This window comes from Ananas comosus, linkage group 19 (assembly GCF_001540865.1).
Source record: "Ananas comosus cultivar F153 linkage group 19, ASM154086v1, whole genome shotgun sequence".
Lineage (NCBI taxonomy): Eukaryota > Viridiplantae > Streptophyta > Magnoliopsida > Poales > Bromeliaceae > Ananas > Ananas comosus.
In genome coordinates, this window is record NC_033639.1 from 10,063,364 (window position 1) to 10,079,752 (window position 16,389).

At 36.9% G+C, this 16,389-nt stretch overlaps 1 protein-coding gene across 1 annotated transcript; it reads left to right on the forward strand.

Annotated features, from left to right (window-relative positions):
* LOC109725033 lies at positions 6,411-10,811 on the forward strand. Its single transcript, XM_020254079.1, has 5 exons — positions 6,411-6,994; positions 7,714-7,868; positions 8,203-8,259; positions 8,569-8,638; positions 8,860-10,811. The coding sequence occupies exons 1-5, from the start codon at positions 6,931-6,933 to the stop codon at positions 10,752-10,754; spliced, it is 2,241 nt and encodes a 746-aa protein (XP_020109668.1). The 5' UTR covers positions 6,411-6,930; the 3' UTR covers positions 10,755-10,811.

Genomic DNA, 16,389 nt, shown 5'->3' on the forward strand with positions numbered 1-16,389 from the left:
AAGCAAAGAAAAGTTAGAAAAGTTACAAAGGAATGTGCCATGGCCTTTGATGAAACTCACTTTTTCTTATCCTCATCAACAGTAAAGATTAGGCTACAAACAAATATTGTGTCTCAACCAAATCCAAAGCAGCAATTAATCATGACCCACTTTGATCTGATCCAATTCTGACTCAATTTATATTTCAAATTTTAAATTTTTAGTTCAAATTGGTTCAAGTTATAGCCTCGTGACAGGTGAAATATGAAAATGTTAGGTCAATTTAGATGTAGTTTGAATTTTACAAGCTCAATTTTAACCAAATTTGACTAAATATTTTCACAAGCACTACAACTACACATAATGTTTAGATACTAACTTTAACAACTTGCATAAGTAGGAGAGATGATAGATGAAGGCCTCTACTTAAACCAATCTACAAAATGTTGATATAGATATTGAAAACATCGTTACAATAACTTAAACTTTTAAAGAATAATAATAATCACACGTTATTTAACATGACATTTGTAACACCATAATAGTTCCATGTTGAATAAAAAAATAATTCTAATTGGAATATAAGAGATCTCACACATTAATAATAATAAACTGGGTTTAAGTTCATATTTTGTACCGGTTTGGACCCAACGAGTTATTATTGCTAGCAGGTCAGATCATTATAATTAGTATTAGAGATAAATACTAGCAGAAAATGTAAGAGTTAGGCAAAGTGTGCTACACCAATAGGTTTGGCTGCTATACCAACGGGTCTTGAACTCGTACCACCGTTTGGTTGGGAGTTAAGGGGTGGAATAACCCCTTAACCCCCAATTTATACCCAAACACCACTCTTAAGGGGTGGGGTTAGTAAACCCCACCCCAAACCGGGTTAGTGGGGTTTACTAACCCCACTCCCCCTCCCAACTTTAACCCCGCAGGCATCCCGAGCCCTCACATTTTTCTTCTTTATCAATCATTATCTTCTTATCCCACCTACTCCAACCAAACACTTTTTTTCACTATTCTAGACTAACTCCAACCTTCAACCAAACACAAAAAAATTTTAACATCATTTTAACCATGAACTTAACCCTATCCCTGGAATAGCTATTTTTTCTTAACCCCGAACCAAACGGTGGCGTAGGAGCTAGTCATTTTTAGAATCTTATATCACCTGATAATTCTAGTATATATTGTCTTGGCTGCTACACCAATGGGTCTTGAACTCGTAGAAGTCAACTCTAGAATCTTACATCATTAGATTATTCTGGTATATATCGTCTATTCTGCATAATGCTCTAATAGTACAGAAAAATGATTGGATGAGTTTGTAACGCACAAATAATCCAATGAAAAAATAATTTTGGTTGAAATATATGAGACATGACACGCGAATAATAATAAACTGAGCTTAAGTATTTTTGGCGATTAGATTATTTGGGCAACAACATTAGAGCAGAGCATCACAATTTTATAAGGCACATTCTTATAGAATTTTTCGTCCTCGTAAATGAACTGTAGTTGCGTAATAGGGGAGACTTTAATAGAAAAGGGTTATCTCCGTGTTAGGTCACCGACAAATTAACAAGCATCATGCAACTTTTTTTTTTCTCTCTCTCTCTCTCTATTTTTTTTTTCTTATATATATANTATATATATATATATATATATATATATATTCTTTCAAACTCTTTTCTACTTCTTATCCATGTAAAACTATTCCAAGATTCAATCACCCTCTACTTTCCTTTTTTCTTTTTTTCCCTTTTTTTTTCGTTTTTGGTATTGATGTGTAGAAGCACGTGGCTTTAAATTCTTTTATCTTATTTTTAACTAGGATGGTATAAACTAATAAAAGAAACGTAAGTACGAGAAAATATACACCAGATCTTTTCTTAAACCAAAAAAGAAAAATAGATAGTTGTCTACAGACTAGGTTCTTTTAAATTCGATTATAGATGCTATGAAATAAAATTTTACACCTTTTACGTCAAGGTGTTAACGAAAACAGAAAAAAATAGTATCACCATTTATCAAAAAACGTTATAACAAATTATAAATTTTACTGTTTAAACTCTCTATAATTAGTTATAATTTATAAATAATCCTGGTCCGTAAGCAAGGTCCACGCATTAAAATATTCAAACAAAATAATCATATACTTTTTTTTTTTTTCATTTTTTGCGTCTCACCGACCAAATATTATTTTGGGGCTCGAAACGTTTACATGTGCCGTGCCGACCAGGTCTTGTGACCGTAACAGAAACAATTCCAAAAATATTTATTTAATATTTTTTTCCAAAACAAAAAAAAAATTTCCTAAATTTTGGACCACGTTAAAACATGCATGTATTGACCCAACCAATTGGACCTTAAAAAAGATAATATATAAGTTAAAAAAGGGATGAAATGTTTGCATGATCCATCTACTATTCCTATATGACAACTTGGTACTTAATTGCACTTTCGATTTAAATAATTAGGTTAATTTTATACAGGTCCCTACAAATATAGTGAATTATAAATATATTCCTATAAAGTTCAACTTTTATATGTTATTCCTGCAAAGGTTCTAATATTTTCAAATATATCATTCGGATTTGTTACCGTTAAAATACTATTTATTTTATAAGTGAAATGACCTTTTTACCATCACAAATATATCCCTCCAAAAGTTTCAATTATTAATTAAAGAGGGATAAAAATGTCAATTCATCTCATTAACTAATTAGGGTTAAGCATTTTACTTATGATTAACTAATTTTTTCTAACGGATTCTAATGACAGAGACATATTTGAAAATATCATAATTTTTGCAGGGACAACATATAAAAGTTGAATTCTGTAGGAATATATTTATAATTCACTATATTTATAGGGACATGTATGAAATTAATCCTAAATAATTTATATCCGAACTTTGACATACACTCGTCGGGCGCAATATCGAGATTGTAGAGGGACTATGTACACATTTTGTGCTTTTAAAAGGACATGGAAGTGAATCTTGTGGAGCCAAATAAGATATCCTATTCAGACCAAACCGGCCTAGCTAATTGGATAGCAATTTGAGTCAAAATCATAGCCTCATTTTTAGGGCTTATTCAATTTAAAATAGCGTTACTCTCTACCCTTGGCCACAAAAAAGTGTCACAATATTGTTTTCAGTCTCCTAAGGGGAGGCCATGATAGAATTTATGTATTAAAAAAAATAAAGGATAAAAAGATGCTCACCTTGATCCGAGTATGTGGAGTTGTTTTCGATTATATGATCCTAACTTGGTGTAACACCACGTTAAATTGCGCTAAATAATTAAGTATATATTCATGCATACAAGGTTTCACGAATATTATTGTCACATCTATAGTTTGAAAATGTGATCAGGAGTCGCTATTTTGAGAGCTTAGACTTTGTATCATTAGGTCGTTTTGGAATAGATTGAACAAAAGCGATGGAGTTTATGTTGAAATTTTATAAAAAACTAAGATTGTACCTTTTATCATGATTTCGATTTCTGTACCCGAATTATTGACGGTGATTCTTTCTTGTAGTTCGTCCTCGTTTGCGATCTGCAAAGTAGCAAAACGTTTCGAGTCTAATTCTCTTATCCTCGGAGATGGAGCCGTCACAGACAATTGGATTAGGGTTAGACCGGGACTCCCGTATGTTACATATTTATATATAACCTAATCATAAGATCTATCGTATCTTTATAGATCGACTTAAATAGATTGACTGTATCTATATGGATCGCCTTAAATATATATCACGTGGGCCACATCCAACAGTTTACCAATATCTTTTAAAAGATTCGTCGAAAAGAAGTATAATTTCGACTTGCTTATTATCTGAAAATAAAAGCTTGTTTTCGGCCTCGATGTTGTTTTTATTTTTCGATTAAAGTAACTATTCTCATTTTTGTTACATGCCTACACTGATACACTCTTCAAATAAAGACATTGTGTTTCCTTTTTCTTGAATTATTGTTATATATTTTAATTAGAAATGACTCTCCACAATTTGAGTTTCTTTTTTTGTTTTTTAAAAAATGGTGTTCTTGAGAAAGCATATATTGAAAAAAGAGCATATATTGAAAAAAGAGGATCTCCAAACTTAGTCATTATATATTGATTGAATTTGACAATATCTGATAAATATAGTTTGCCCATAATAAAATGAATCAGTTAGTTCAAAATCTAGTTGTTTTATATTTTCTGCTAGGCTCATTTGAAAATGTTGTTGTTTGATTTGCTCTTATACCAATTGTTGGAACTAGTATTTGTGCTGATACCAATTATATAACTTAAGATGTAAAATCGAATAAAATAATATGGAGTAGAGATATTGGAGGAGGAAGAAAATAACTAAACTAATACTTTATTAATAAAAGGCAAAATTACATTCTGATACCAATTGTTAGAAGCGTAATTTTCTCTAATACCACTTGTTGTTGTTTGATTTGCTCTAATACCATTTGTTGGAACGAAAGAAGTATAAAACTAAATCTTTATTAAATATTCTTAGACTAAATTTCTATGGTGGATAATTTTTCACACATTTATAGCCGTCTATATACAGGCATAAATCAAAATTCTAATAACAATAATTAAACAAGATTTAAACTTATCTCTTATGTCTAACCAACAAAATATTAAGAGATAAACTTGACAGAAATAAATCTAAATTAATAAAAAATATTGGGTTACTTATCAACAGAAAAAGAAAAAAGAAAAAAGAATGAAGCGAAAAGCATATTACCTTTTTCTTTCTAAAAAAAAAATGAATCAATTAATATCATTAATTTCCAAAAATGAAAGAAAAAACCTAACTATATAATTGCACTAATAATAGGCAATTTTACTCTAATTTGTGTGGCTTTGAACTTTCTCTAATTCCTCATTTCTCTTCCCTTCTAGTGGGGCTCTATGCAACTAAATATAAATTAATTGCATCAACCCCACCTGATCCCTTGTGTTTTCACAATAAAAGGAGACATCAAATGTGGGGTTTCTCCACTTTCTTGTTTTTTTTTTTCACTTTTTTTGTTTTTTCTTTTTAAACTTTTTTTTTTTTCTTTTAATGGTCCCCTCCTCATTATTAACACTATTTAAATTTAAAAGTATTGCAGGGATATGTAACCCTTTGTTAGAGAACCAACCATTTTGTTTATTTCCTTAACTCCTTTCTTTCTTTATCTTTTCTCTCATTCAATGATTGTTTGCCAAATCTTAACAACATATGGTTTAGTTTCTTAGCAATGAAGATAATGACCAACTCCACCAACTATTAATTCTAGAGTATTAAATTATTTTAACACATCGTTTAAGGCATAAATGTTTAAAATTAAGTAGGTGAATCTCTCTCTCTCTCTCTCTCTCTCTCACACTCACACACACACACACACACATTTAAAAGCTTAAAGGATTTATCAAAACTCAAACACAAGGCTTTTTATGGTAATATATACTATATTAACAAAAATGTAAAAATTTATGAATGATTTTGCGTGAATTATTGTTTGTTGTTCATTAGCGAAAATAGTTATCGCTTTTGTTCGAAGACTCTGCATCAATACTTTTGTATGAATTTTTAGTATACCATCAAAGTATTGATAAAGAGTTCGCTACATAATAAGGCTTACTTTAATTAGATCTTATTGAAAAATATTAGGTAGAAACTAATTAAGCTCTTTTATTATTATTATTATTATCAATCCATTAACTTGCCAACTCCCATTATGATGAGATCATAAGTAAAACAAGATCCTGGACAAAAGAATATACTTTGGTTTCAGTTTTCAACCTCCATTATTAAAGTTCACCAATTTATTGTACTTGATGGTCAGCTTCTAGAAACATCTATGTTACTCTACCTATTTTATTACTTAGTACTCTTAACTCCACAGTACTATATCCATTGGATTCTTCTATAGTTTTTTTTTTCAAAAAAATCTCATTAGAACTTTTTGTAAATTAATTTTCTATTTGAATAAAATTATTTGATAATTTTAAATAAATATCTTAATATTATTAGTTATTGTAGGAATAAATGCTTACAATCACAATTAACATAGCCAATATGATTAACGCAGTCAATCAAAAATCGGTTAATAATTTTAGAAATTAATACCAATAATGATGTTTTATATCGTCATATAAAAAATTTTCTCTTTTTGAGCATCACTCCAGATATCTTAGAATATTATGTTTATAGATTGTTGTTGTATTGATATAGATAATGTACGTTTTTTTTATTATTTTATGCATTTTGCTTTTTTTTTTTTTTTTTTTTTTTCTTGGAGAAACAATGTATTCACTTATCACCAGAACACCTAACTCACTGAAAAAGAAAAAGAAAAAATCCTATATTTTTCCTTGTTCTATTCCGGTGGTGTTGCATGGACCTACAACTATATATTATGCAGGGGAGAAACAAAACTACTGAAATAAGAGAGAGGAGAGAGAGAGAGAGAAAAAAGTCTACACAACTAAAATCATCTTCCTCCCTCCCCCTCCCCTTCTCTCTCTCTCTCTCTCCTCTCTCTCTCTCTCTCTCTGTTGTTTGTGTTTGTGTTTGTGTTTGTGTTTTGTTTGTGTATGTATGTTTGTGATTTGAGTGTATACCAATCCCATATTTTTCTTCTGGGATCCTTTTATTTTACACCATAAAACTAAAAAAAATTTAGAAAAAAAGGGAAAAAATCGCATAAAAATCCGACCTTTCTCGCTCTTTTTGCTACTCTCTGATCTTAAAATTCAGGAAAAGGAAAAAAAAATCGAATAAAAATCCGACCTTTCTCACTTTTTTTGCTACTCTCCGATCTCAAAATTCAGAAAAAAATTGAATAAAAAATCGACCTCTCTGATCTTTTTCCTATAACACCCTAACCCTAGATCGAAGATCAGGGCCTTTCTCTCCTGGGTTTCGAGTTCGAGGGTTCTAAAAGCATGGCGCGGCTCGAAGAATCCGTCCCTAGTTATGGATTTGCGAATTTGAGTAAAAGCTTCTCAGGTTGGGTTTCATTTCGATTTGTTTTAGAGCTAATTTTGGTGTATTAGTTCTCTAGATCTACTATTGCGGCTAAATTTGATAAACAGTTTGGTTTTCTTTTTTGATTAATTTGGAATTGTACTGGTTGGATTGGATCCGTAAGAAGGTTTAAATTTTTGTTTTTACTGTGATTTTTTTCTCCTGTTTCCCCAAAAAGCTTGCTTTTTTATTGTTCTGTGTTTGTGTTTTCAACAGTATAGATAATTAATAAATATTCATGTATCCCCTCAACTACAGGTGATTCTGAAGCGAATCCCTTACTATTTTTTATGTTTTTTTTTTTTTTTAAATTTACACCTCTTCAACTTTTGGTTCTTTTGATTTATTAAATTAGAGATTCTGTCGAAAGTAGCGATTATTATTCAGTTAAATTTAACTATATTGAGCATTTTTCAGCTAATGGAACTGTAGATTCGTGTAATATCTAACATTAATTTTAGCAAATCCCAATTTATTTTAGGAAAAGTAACTCAAAAGCAAAATAATTAGCAACTGCGGAGGTATCAGCTAAGAAAAATAGTTGAGTGGTACGTTTCAAAAAAATCCTCTGTGTGATTGTATTCTATAATGAGCTTTTAATTAATCTTATCAGTATAATGCAAAGTGTTAGTGTTCCTGGCCTTGGAATTTTAGTTTTGGCATCTGATCTTATCTAATGGATTTCTTGTTCTCCTTTACAGATGCCGCTCAATTCGATGCTTCGCAGTATGAGTTTTTCGGCAAGGATGTCGCGGAGGAAGTTGAGCTGGGCGGATTGGACGATGCTGCCGATGGCCGGGATGGTGCTCTTGGTGATGAAGAGGATCAATTTTCTTATCTTGGGGATAGAGCAGAGGTTAATCTCTTGGCCTGCTGATCTGCGCACAAATTTAAGAGCTCTGGCACTAGAGATCTAAATTTAAGATCATTTTGGAACGATCTCTGCTTTAGAGAGTATAAACTAATGAGATGTTGTTCGTCGAAGAGAAGTGGTGGTACAAGGCACCATTGTAACACCTTTGAGTTAAAGGATTGATTTTTTTGAATAATTGTTTCCTATTTCTGCACCCTCTCCCCCGAAGCCCCCGTCGCTCGCGTGCTTGCTTTCTTTCTTTGATTGAACATTCATGAATTTGTTACCTAAGAGCTGACCGGTCGATTAACTTTTTTTGCTTTGGCTAAATTTTCAGGACGAAGTTTTAGGCTCTTTGTCTGATGTTGACGACCTCGTAAGCACGTTCTCAAAGGTCAGTTTTTCTGAATATTTTGTGTCATATGTTAATGCAAATGTACGCTTTATAGTTTTCGAAATTTGTCTTCTTCATGTTTATGGTTCGTACTTCGGCACAACATAGGAAAGCTGTGTTCTTTTTACATTATTCATTAACTTAATAGTATATTATGAGTTTTCAAACTTCATCAACTTGGTTAGAGATGAGACCGAAGCTTGTTTTCCTTAAGCCAGAGCTTGAATTTTCTAAATTTTGGCTTGATAGATCCTTCTATTTAAATTCTCGAGCTTTTCATTAATGGACTAGTTTATTTGTCTCTTTCAGTTGAACAAAATTGTTAGCGAACCAAAGCGCACGGCGGTACTCGGTCACAGAGGATCATTTTCTAGAGAAAGTGAGTAGTACAATTTTGCTCGAGTCTATTATCTTCGCCTTTTTTAACGTTTGGAAAACTACCATGTGGCTCCTTTTCTCGTGGGTAAAATTCTATAGTTAGTAACGCATAACATGCTTTAAGCTTAACATCTGTCTTTATGCATGTTTATTGTTTCATTAATCTGTTTATTAAACTGATTTTCATTCCTTGCTTGATCACAACTTAAATTGTTGGTTTAGGTTCTACTGCTACGGACTGGGCACTGGAGCCGGGCTTTTCCAACTGGCTCGATCAGCAAATATTAGGCGCTGATAACGCCCAGGATGGGAAACGATGGTGGTCTCAGCCACACCCTTCATCTTCTTCAGCTCACTTTCGACAACGCCGGCCTTTGTACAGAACATCTTCTTCCCCTCAACAGCAGCAACTATACGATCCAAATGAGCCCATTCCTGTACCCAAGTCACCTTATAATTTGTATCCTCCGCGTCAAGAGCTACCCCAAACTTCTCCAAATAACTTGCACCACAGAAATATCCGGTCACCTCCGCAGAGATATCCTTCCCTTTCTTCTCAGATCTCTTTGGCGGGAATACCTCGTGGGCCGCACTATGGAGGACACCAACTAGGCTCGGCATACTATACCCCTTTCTTGCCCAATTTGATGCAGCAACAGAACAGTTTAATGCCGCCTCAGTTGTTGCTGGCACGACAGCAAATTCGGTTTAACCAAGTTCAACCGTATTTACCGCACTTGAATTCTCCGCCAGAGACGATGAATAGGTTCTCTCCGATGCATGGCATGGCCGAAATGAGTGATCCACGAGCCAAATCAAGACAAGTTGGTAATGGGCGGCCTCGATTTCAGTCTAAATACATGTCGGCTGAAGAGATTGAAAGCATTTCGAGGATTCAACAAGCTGCTACTCACAGCAGTGACCCGTACATTGACGATTACTACCACCAAGCTTGTTTAGCCAAGAAAGCCTCAAATTCGGAAACGGCACATTATTTTTGCCCAAATATTACTAAAAGTAATTCTTCTCAATCTCGGGGTAAGGACGATCCCCAACCGTATCTTCATATAGATGGTCTTGGTCGGCTTCCCTTCTCTTCGATTAAAAGGCCTCGCCCTCTTCTTGAAGTCGATCCCTTCTCTTTATCTGTTGAAAATAAATGTTCTATGAAGCCTCTCGAGCAAGAGGCAATGCTAGTAGCGAGGATCATTATTGAAAACGGCTTTGCCCTTCTCCTCGACATAGACGATATCAATCGATTGCTGCAATTCACCCAGCCGCAAGATGGTGGTTCCCAACTGAGAAAAAGAAAACAGCTCCTGCTAGAAGCCCTGGCTGCGTCGCTACATTTAGTTGACCCGTTCGCCGCTGGTAAAGCAATGAATTCTGTGGGACTAACCCCAAACGACGACCTTTTGTTCCTTCGATTGGTTTCTCTCCCTAAAGGTCGGAAGCTTCTTTCTCAATACCTTTGCCTTCTGACACCGGGCAGCGACATTGCTCGCATAGTTTGTATGGCTATTTTCCGCCATTTAAGGTTTTTATTCGGCAGTTTACCCTCCGATTCTGGTGCGGCCGAAACCACGAGAAATCTCGCGAGTGCTGCGTCTACTTGTATTCGTGGTATGGATCTTAAATCCCTAAGCGCTTGCCTAGCAGCCGTCGTGTGCTCCTCCGAACAGCCGCCCCTCAGGCCGCTCGGAAGTGCTTCCGGTGACGGGGCTTCAGTTGTTATCATATCCACTCTAGAGAGAGCGACCGAACTTTTAACAAATTACCATGCTGCTGCCGATTACAGCGCACAAAACCGGGTTTTGTGGCAGGCGTCATTTGATGCTTTCTTTGGGCTTCTCACAGACTACTGCAAGAGTAAATACGACTCCATTATGCAATCCTTGGCTGTTCAGAATCCCTATGGCGCTGACGTTGGCTCCGAGGTAGCAAAAGCCGTTAGCAGGGAGATCCCTGTCGAGCTTCTGTGGGTGAGCCTTCCTCATACCAACGAGCAGCAGCGTAAGCTGTTACTCGATTTTGCTCGGCGTTCGATGCCTGTCACTGCATATAATGCTCCCGAGGCAGGTAACGGACCGATAACTCCCGAGTCGGTGCATGGTTAGTTCACCCTAGGTGGTACGGTGATTGCGAACGAAAGGACAAAAAAAAAAAAAAAAAAGNATGGTTTGGTAAAAATATAAGCAAGTTGTAGAGAGGATGGAACGTAACGAGTGATAATAGAACCGAGGGCAACCTTTTCCCGCACAAAGTGATAGTCGATCTCAATATCCTTGGTTTGAGCATGAAAGACTAGATTAGTTGTGAGATGCAAAGCAGATATGTTGTCGAAAAAAAGTAGGGAAGGTCGAGGTTGAGAAATGCCAATATCACGTAAAATATGCGAGATCCACGTGAGTTCAGCAGTTGCTGAGGCGAGGGCCCGGTATTCGGCCTCGGCCGTGGATCGAGACACAGTAGGCTGCTTCTTTGCGCACCAAGAAATACAATTAGAACCAAGAAAAGAACAATAACCTGTAGTAGATCGACGCGTAAGTTTGCATCCTGCCCAGTCCGCATCAGCAAAGGCGAATAAGTCCAGCGAGCTACGAGCTAGGATGCGAAGCCCTAGATGTAGACTTCCCCGTAAATATCGGAGTATCCGCTTTACTAATTAGTAATTGGCATTAGTAGGAGCATGCATATGCTGACAGGCGACATTGACCGCGAGTGAGAGATCCGGGCGAGTAATGGTGAGATATTGAAGAGCACCGACAACGCTTCGATAGTGCGAGGGGTCACTATATAGTTTGTCTCCTTCCTTAAGTGGAGGTGGTTTAGAGGTCATAGGGGTGGCAATGGGCTTGCATTGCTCCATAGAAGCCCGAGTTAAGATATCAGAAGCGTATTTTCGTTGTGAGAGAAATAAACCATTTGAAGAGCAGTGTACTTCAATTCCCAAGAAGAAATGTAGAGAACCCAAATCTTTCATAGGAAAAACCTGACCAAGAGCAAAAATAAGTCGATCTAAAAGTTGGTGCGAGTCACCTGTGAGAACAATATCATCCACATAGAGAAGTAGAATAATAGTATGATTGTCATGACGATAGATAAATAATGATGGATCGAAGATACTACAAACGAACCCATAACCAATCAGAAAGTCACTGAATTTGTCGAACCATGCCCGAGGAGCTTGCTTGAGCCCATACAGTGCGCGCCGAAGTAAACAGACATGATCGGGATAAGTCGGGCCACGAAAACCAAGTGGTTGCTCCATATAAACCGGCACTACGAGGTCGCCATGTAAGAAAGCGTTTTTAACGTCCAATTGACGAATCGGCCAATGTCGAACAGTAGCTATAGTGAGTACGATACGAATAGTACCCGGCTTTACGACCGGACTGAATGTCTCAAGAAAGTCGACCCCCTCTCCTGATGGAAGCCCTTGGCCACAAGGTGGGCTTTAAGTCGATCTAGTGACCCATCCGCATGGAGTTTTGTCTTGAAGACCCATTTACATCCGATGACATTCATCGAGGGACACCGTGGAACAAGCTGCCATGTTCTATTTGTTGCAAGAGCGTCCAATTCCTCACGCATCACTGCTGTCCACCCAGAGTGCTTAAGAGCCGATTGGACAGTGTGCGGTTCGAGAGGAATTGATGATAGGGCAAGATTAGCATACCGTGGGTTAGGCTTGAAAATTCCGATCTTGGAGCGGGTCACCATAGGATGCATAGAGGAAGTGGCCACTTCTGTCGCAGGTGGTGCGGCATCGACTGGAGGCATAGACGAAGAGCTGGGAAGATCAGCAGGTTGCAAGTTTGTTGTAGTAGTTGTAACCTCATCGGAGAATAATCGAGCAACTTCTCTTGAGTCAGTTGAATCAAATAGAGAAGTTCGGCTAGATTGAGTAGAGTCAGTAGAGCCGAGAGTGGAGCCCCAATGCAAGAGATCCCCGATAGAAGTAGCAGCGATCTGAGAGGAAGTAGCAAATGGAAAGTAATGTTCATCAAAAATAACATGTCGAGAAATATAGATACGACCGGTAGATCGATGAAGACAGCGATAACCCTTGTGTTTCTCACTGTAGCCTAAAAAGACACAAGGCAATGATCGTTTGTCGAATTTATTCACCATATAACTGCGAAGATATGGAAAGCAACAAGATCCAAAAGTACGAAGATGTGAATAGTCGGGATCCTTTTTGAAAAGAACTGAATATGGACTTTTCTTGCCTAGTGCTGCAGACGGAAGCCGATTGATCAAATAATTAATAGTGGTGAATGCCTCCACCCAGTAGCAGTAGGGCATTGAGGCCTCAAATAGTGCAGCGAGTCCAAGTTCCACAATGTGGCGATGCTTCCTTTCTGCAACACCATTCTGTTCTGGTGTGCTCGGACATGAAAGTTGGTGTTGGATGCCGCAATTGCGAAGATGAGAAAGAAAGGCATTACTAATGAATTCACCCCCGCCATCCGATTGAAAAATTTTAATTTTTCTTTCAAATTGATTTTCAACCAATTTTTGAAAGGTGAGAAAAATATCCAAAAAATCTGATTTGCGCTTCAATGGATATAACCAACAGTAACGAGAAAAATCATCAATAAATACTACGTAATATCGAAACTGTTGCATTGAAGATACCGGCGCTGGTCCCCAAATATCACAATGTAATTTATTCAAAGGAAAAGAACATCGAGAATTAGATATATAGAATGGTAATTTTGAACTTTTGCTGATCTGACAGCTTGTACACAAAGTGCCAGAAGACTTAGCTACTGAAATTAAATTATTACTCCGCAAATGCTGCAAGATTTGGCTATTCGGATGGCCCAATCGACGATGCCAAGTGAGTTCATCGGTCGCCTTATTTCGCTGAGAGAAGAAGGCTGCAAGCTGCGGATCTTTATTGGTGTACAACCCTTGATGATTATTTCCTGTCATTAATACTTGGTGTGTCTTGGAATCCTTAATAGAAAAACCAGATGCATCAAATTTAAAATAACAGGGATGATCTGTTGTCAATTTGGAAACAGAGAGAAGATTTTTCTTCATTTGCGGGACAACCAGGACATTAGAAAGCGAAAAGCGATGAATACCATTACCAAAAGAGCCCGTACCCACATGAGTAATCGGTAGGGAAGTTCCATCTCCTACTATCACACTATCAGATCCAGAATAAGGAACCAAGTTAGTAAGGTTACCTGGCTTATCTGTGATATGAGCATTGGCACCAGTGTCGGGATGCCATTCATCATCATGCACATCAGTGATATGGAGAGAAGCTAGACCACGGGGAATGTCGTCACTTTGATAGCTGTTATCGAATCGAAACCAGCATCGCAGAGCATCATGGCCTCGCTTTTTACAAATTTGACAAGTGAGAGGATTGTTGCCAGTAGAGGAAGTCAAGGCTGCACGATCAGCCCCAGGCGGCGGGGTAGATTGATAGCCCTCTGATCTGCCACCTTGGGTCGTCTGAGGAAAACCCCGGCCTCGAGAGTTGAAGTTATGGCCTCTACCTCGGCCTCTGTGCCGGTTGCTTCCGCGTCCCCGTTGTGACACAAAAGCCATAGACACATCAGGAGCTGGGCTTGAGTGTCGCTTGATTCGTAATTCATAGCTTTGGAGTTGGGGAACCACCTCTGTATATAGCGGAATAGGAGGTCGGAACATAGTCGTCTTGAATGGCTCATAGCTTTCATCGAGCCCTTCTAATAACCTGAAAACTTTGGTAGAATCCGAAACAGGTTTGCCAATAGCATGCAGTTGATCACAAATTGATTTAAAATTACGAAGGTAAGTAGGTAAAGGATTATTTCCTTTCCTGATGTGTTGCAGCTGTGCGAGTAGGTCGAATTCACGGGCGATCGAGCTCTGCTTGAAGTGGTTGGTTAATGCTGTCCACACTTCAGCTGCAGTTTGAAGACCGACGGCATGGCCGAGAACCTCTTCGGAGAGAGTGCCCACGATCCATGATTTCACAAGGCGATCGGTCCGTACCCAAGATGTGTAGTCTGGGTTGTTGACGGTGGCTCCACTTTCTGAAGTCGACATCTTAGGTGGTGCGATAGTCTCCCCCATGAGGAAACCAAGTAAGTCCTGACTTTCGATCAGTGACACTACTTGTGTTTCCCAGAGCAGATAGTTGTTGTCATTGAGCTTCAATGTGACGAAATTTGCCACATTAATGGTGGAGGGAAAGGGAAATTTCGGGTTAGCTAAGGATGCCATTTTTTTTTTTTTTTTAAGATCTTTGGTGCCTTAGCGTGGCTCTGATACCATAAAGAAATTGGAAGCTTACACACTTCATTAATGTCCGATTGAGAAACTTATACAAATAAAGGAGAACTTCTCACACTTATTGTGGAGGAGGTTACTCCTATATTGTGGAGGAGGTTACAACCATACACTCTCAAGAATACAAATTTATAAATTCGAAAACTATCAAGTTGTGATTGGTGCAGTTGGATCGTTTGGTGTGGTTCGGTTGTCCTCTTGATTCCGAATTGATTTTGATTTAGTAAGTTGGTTGAACTGGCTCAATGTGGTTTGATTTGATGCTTCAATAATTGGAGCTTATAAAGGGATGTATTTGTAAAGATAAAAATATTATTTCACTTATTTGCTGTTAAAAAATAAATAGTGCTCTAACGGTAACAAACCAGAGGGACAAATATGAAATCACTGGACTTTTGTACGGATAAAAATAAAAAAATAAACTTTTAGAGATATAGTAATTTACTATTCGATATGTTTACAGAGAACTATATGAAATTACCCCAAGAATTTATGTGGAAGTTAGGATCGCAATCCAAGGACCGCCCACGAGTCAAACTTTCTGATTTCGTAGAAAATATTTTTTTCTTGAAAAAGTAAACTTGGCTGCATATTTCTTATTTAAAGGCATATCAATCAAAAAAAGATAGTATAAATGAAATGCATGTCCTTTTTGATTCTATATGTCACCTTATTGTGCCAAAAGCCAAAATTCTCCTTAACATGGACCATACAACCAAGGGTGCAAAAAAAAAGTAAAAGGCATATTTGGTGACTACTAGCTTGATAACATATAAGCATTCTAGGAGGTGCTTATTGCTTCAATAAGCATCCCTAAAGGAGAGCAATTTGGTGGAGAGAGAGAGAGAGAGATAGAGAGAGAGAGAGAGAGAGACATATTCCTATTGAATAAATAAGATAAAACTTTAGTGGAGAGCTCCACAACGACGTCTCGTTAGAGAGTCCTCGATCTACTGCCACATGTTAGTTTTGCCTTCAATTCAAGATTTTGTTGCGTGCTTTATAGTACTCACACTACAAGGTTTGCAATTGTAATTGTTACAAATAAATAATTGGTAAATTATAGGCCGCTTTGAGGTGGCACCCTCAATTTTGTTTTGTTACATGATATATATATTTTACTTGCTGATCAGTTATTTTAGTCAATTAAAATGGAGAATTTACCCAAATCATTAATTAGCATTCCGTGGATCTGAAAGCATTAATTAATCACTTTCTAACGAATAAAATTAATGACTAACTAGCTAAAAAAGCCATTACTATATACTAACTAAAAGTTAGAATAGCTAAAAAAAAGGTTAAAAGTTAAGGACATGAGTTGAGGGCTTTTTTCAAATTAAGTGGCCTATAGTTGAGAGGATCTCATTACATTTTTATCCCCCCAAAAAAAAAGAAAAAAAAAAAGGAAAATGAGTGAAAGAGGTATCATATTCTGTGCAACATAAACAGCAATTT

What these genes read in the sequence shown, in the direction of transcription:
- LOC109725033 (XM_020254079.1), top strand. Translation starts at nt 6,931, where the DNA reads ATGGCGCGGCTCGAAGAATCCGTCCCTAGTTATGGATTTGCGAATTTG. An exon ending in TTTGAGTAAAAGCTTCTCAG is followed by an intron (nt 6,995 to 7,713) that starts GTTGGGTTTCAT and finishes TCTCCTTTACAG; the next exon opens with ATGCCGCTCAATTCGATGCT. An exon ending in ATCTTGGGGATAGAGCAGAG is followed by an intron (nt 7,869 to 8,202) that starts GTTAATCTCTTG and finishes CTAAATTTTCAG; the next exon opens with GACGAAGTTTTAGGCTCTTT.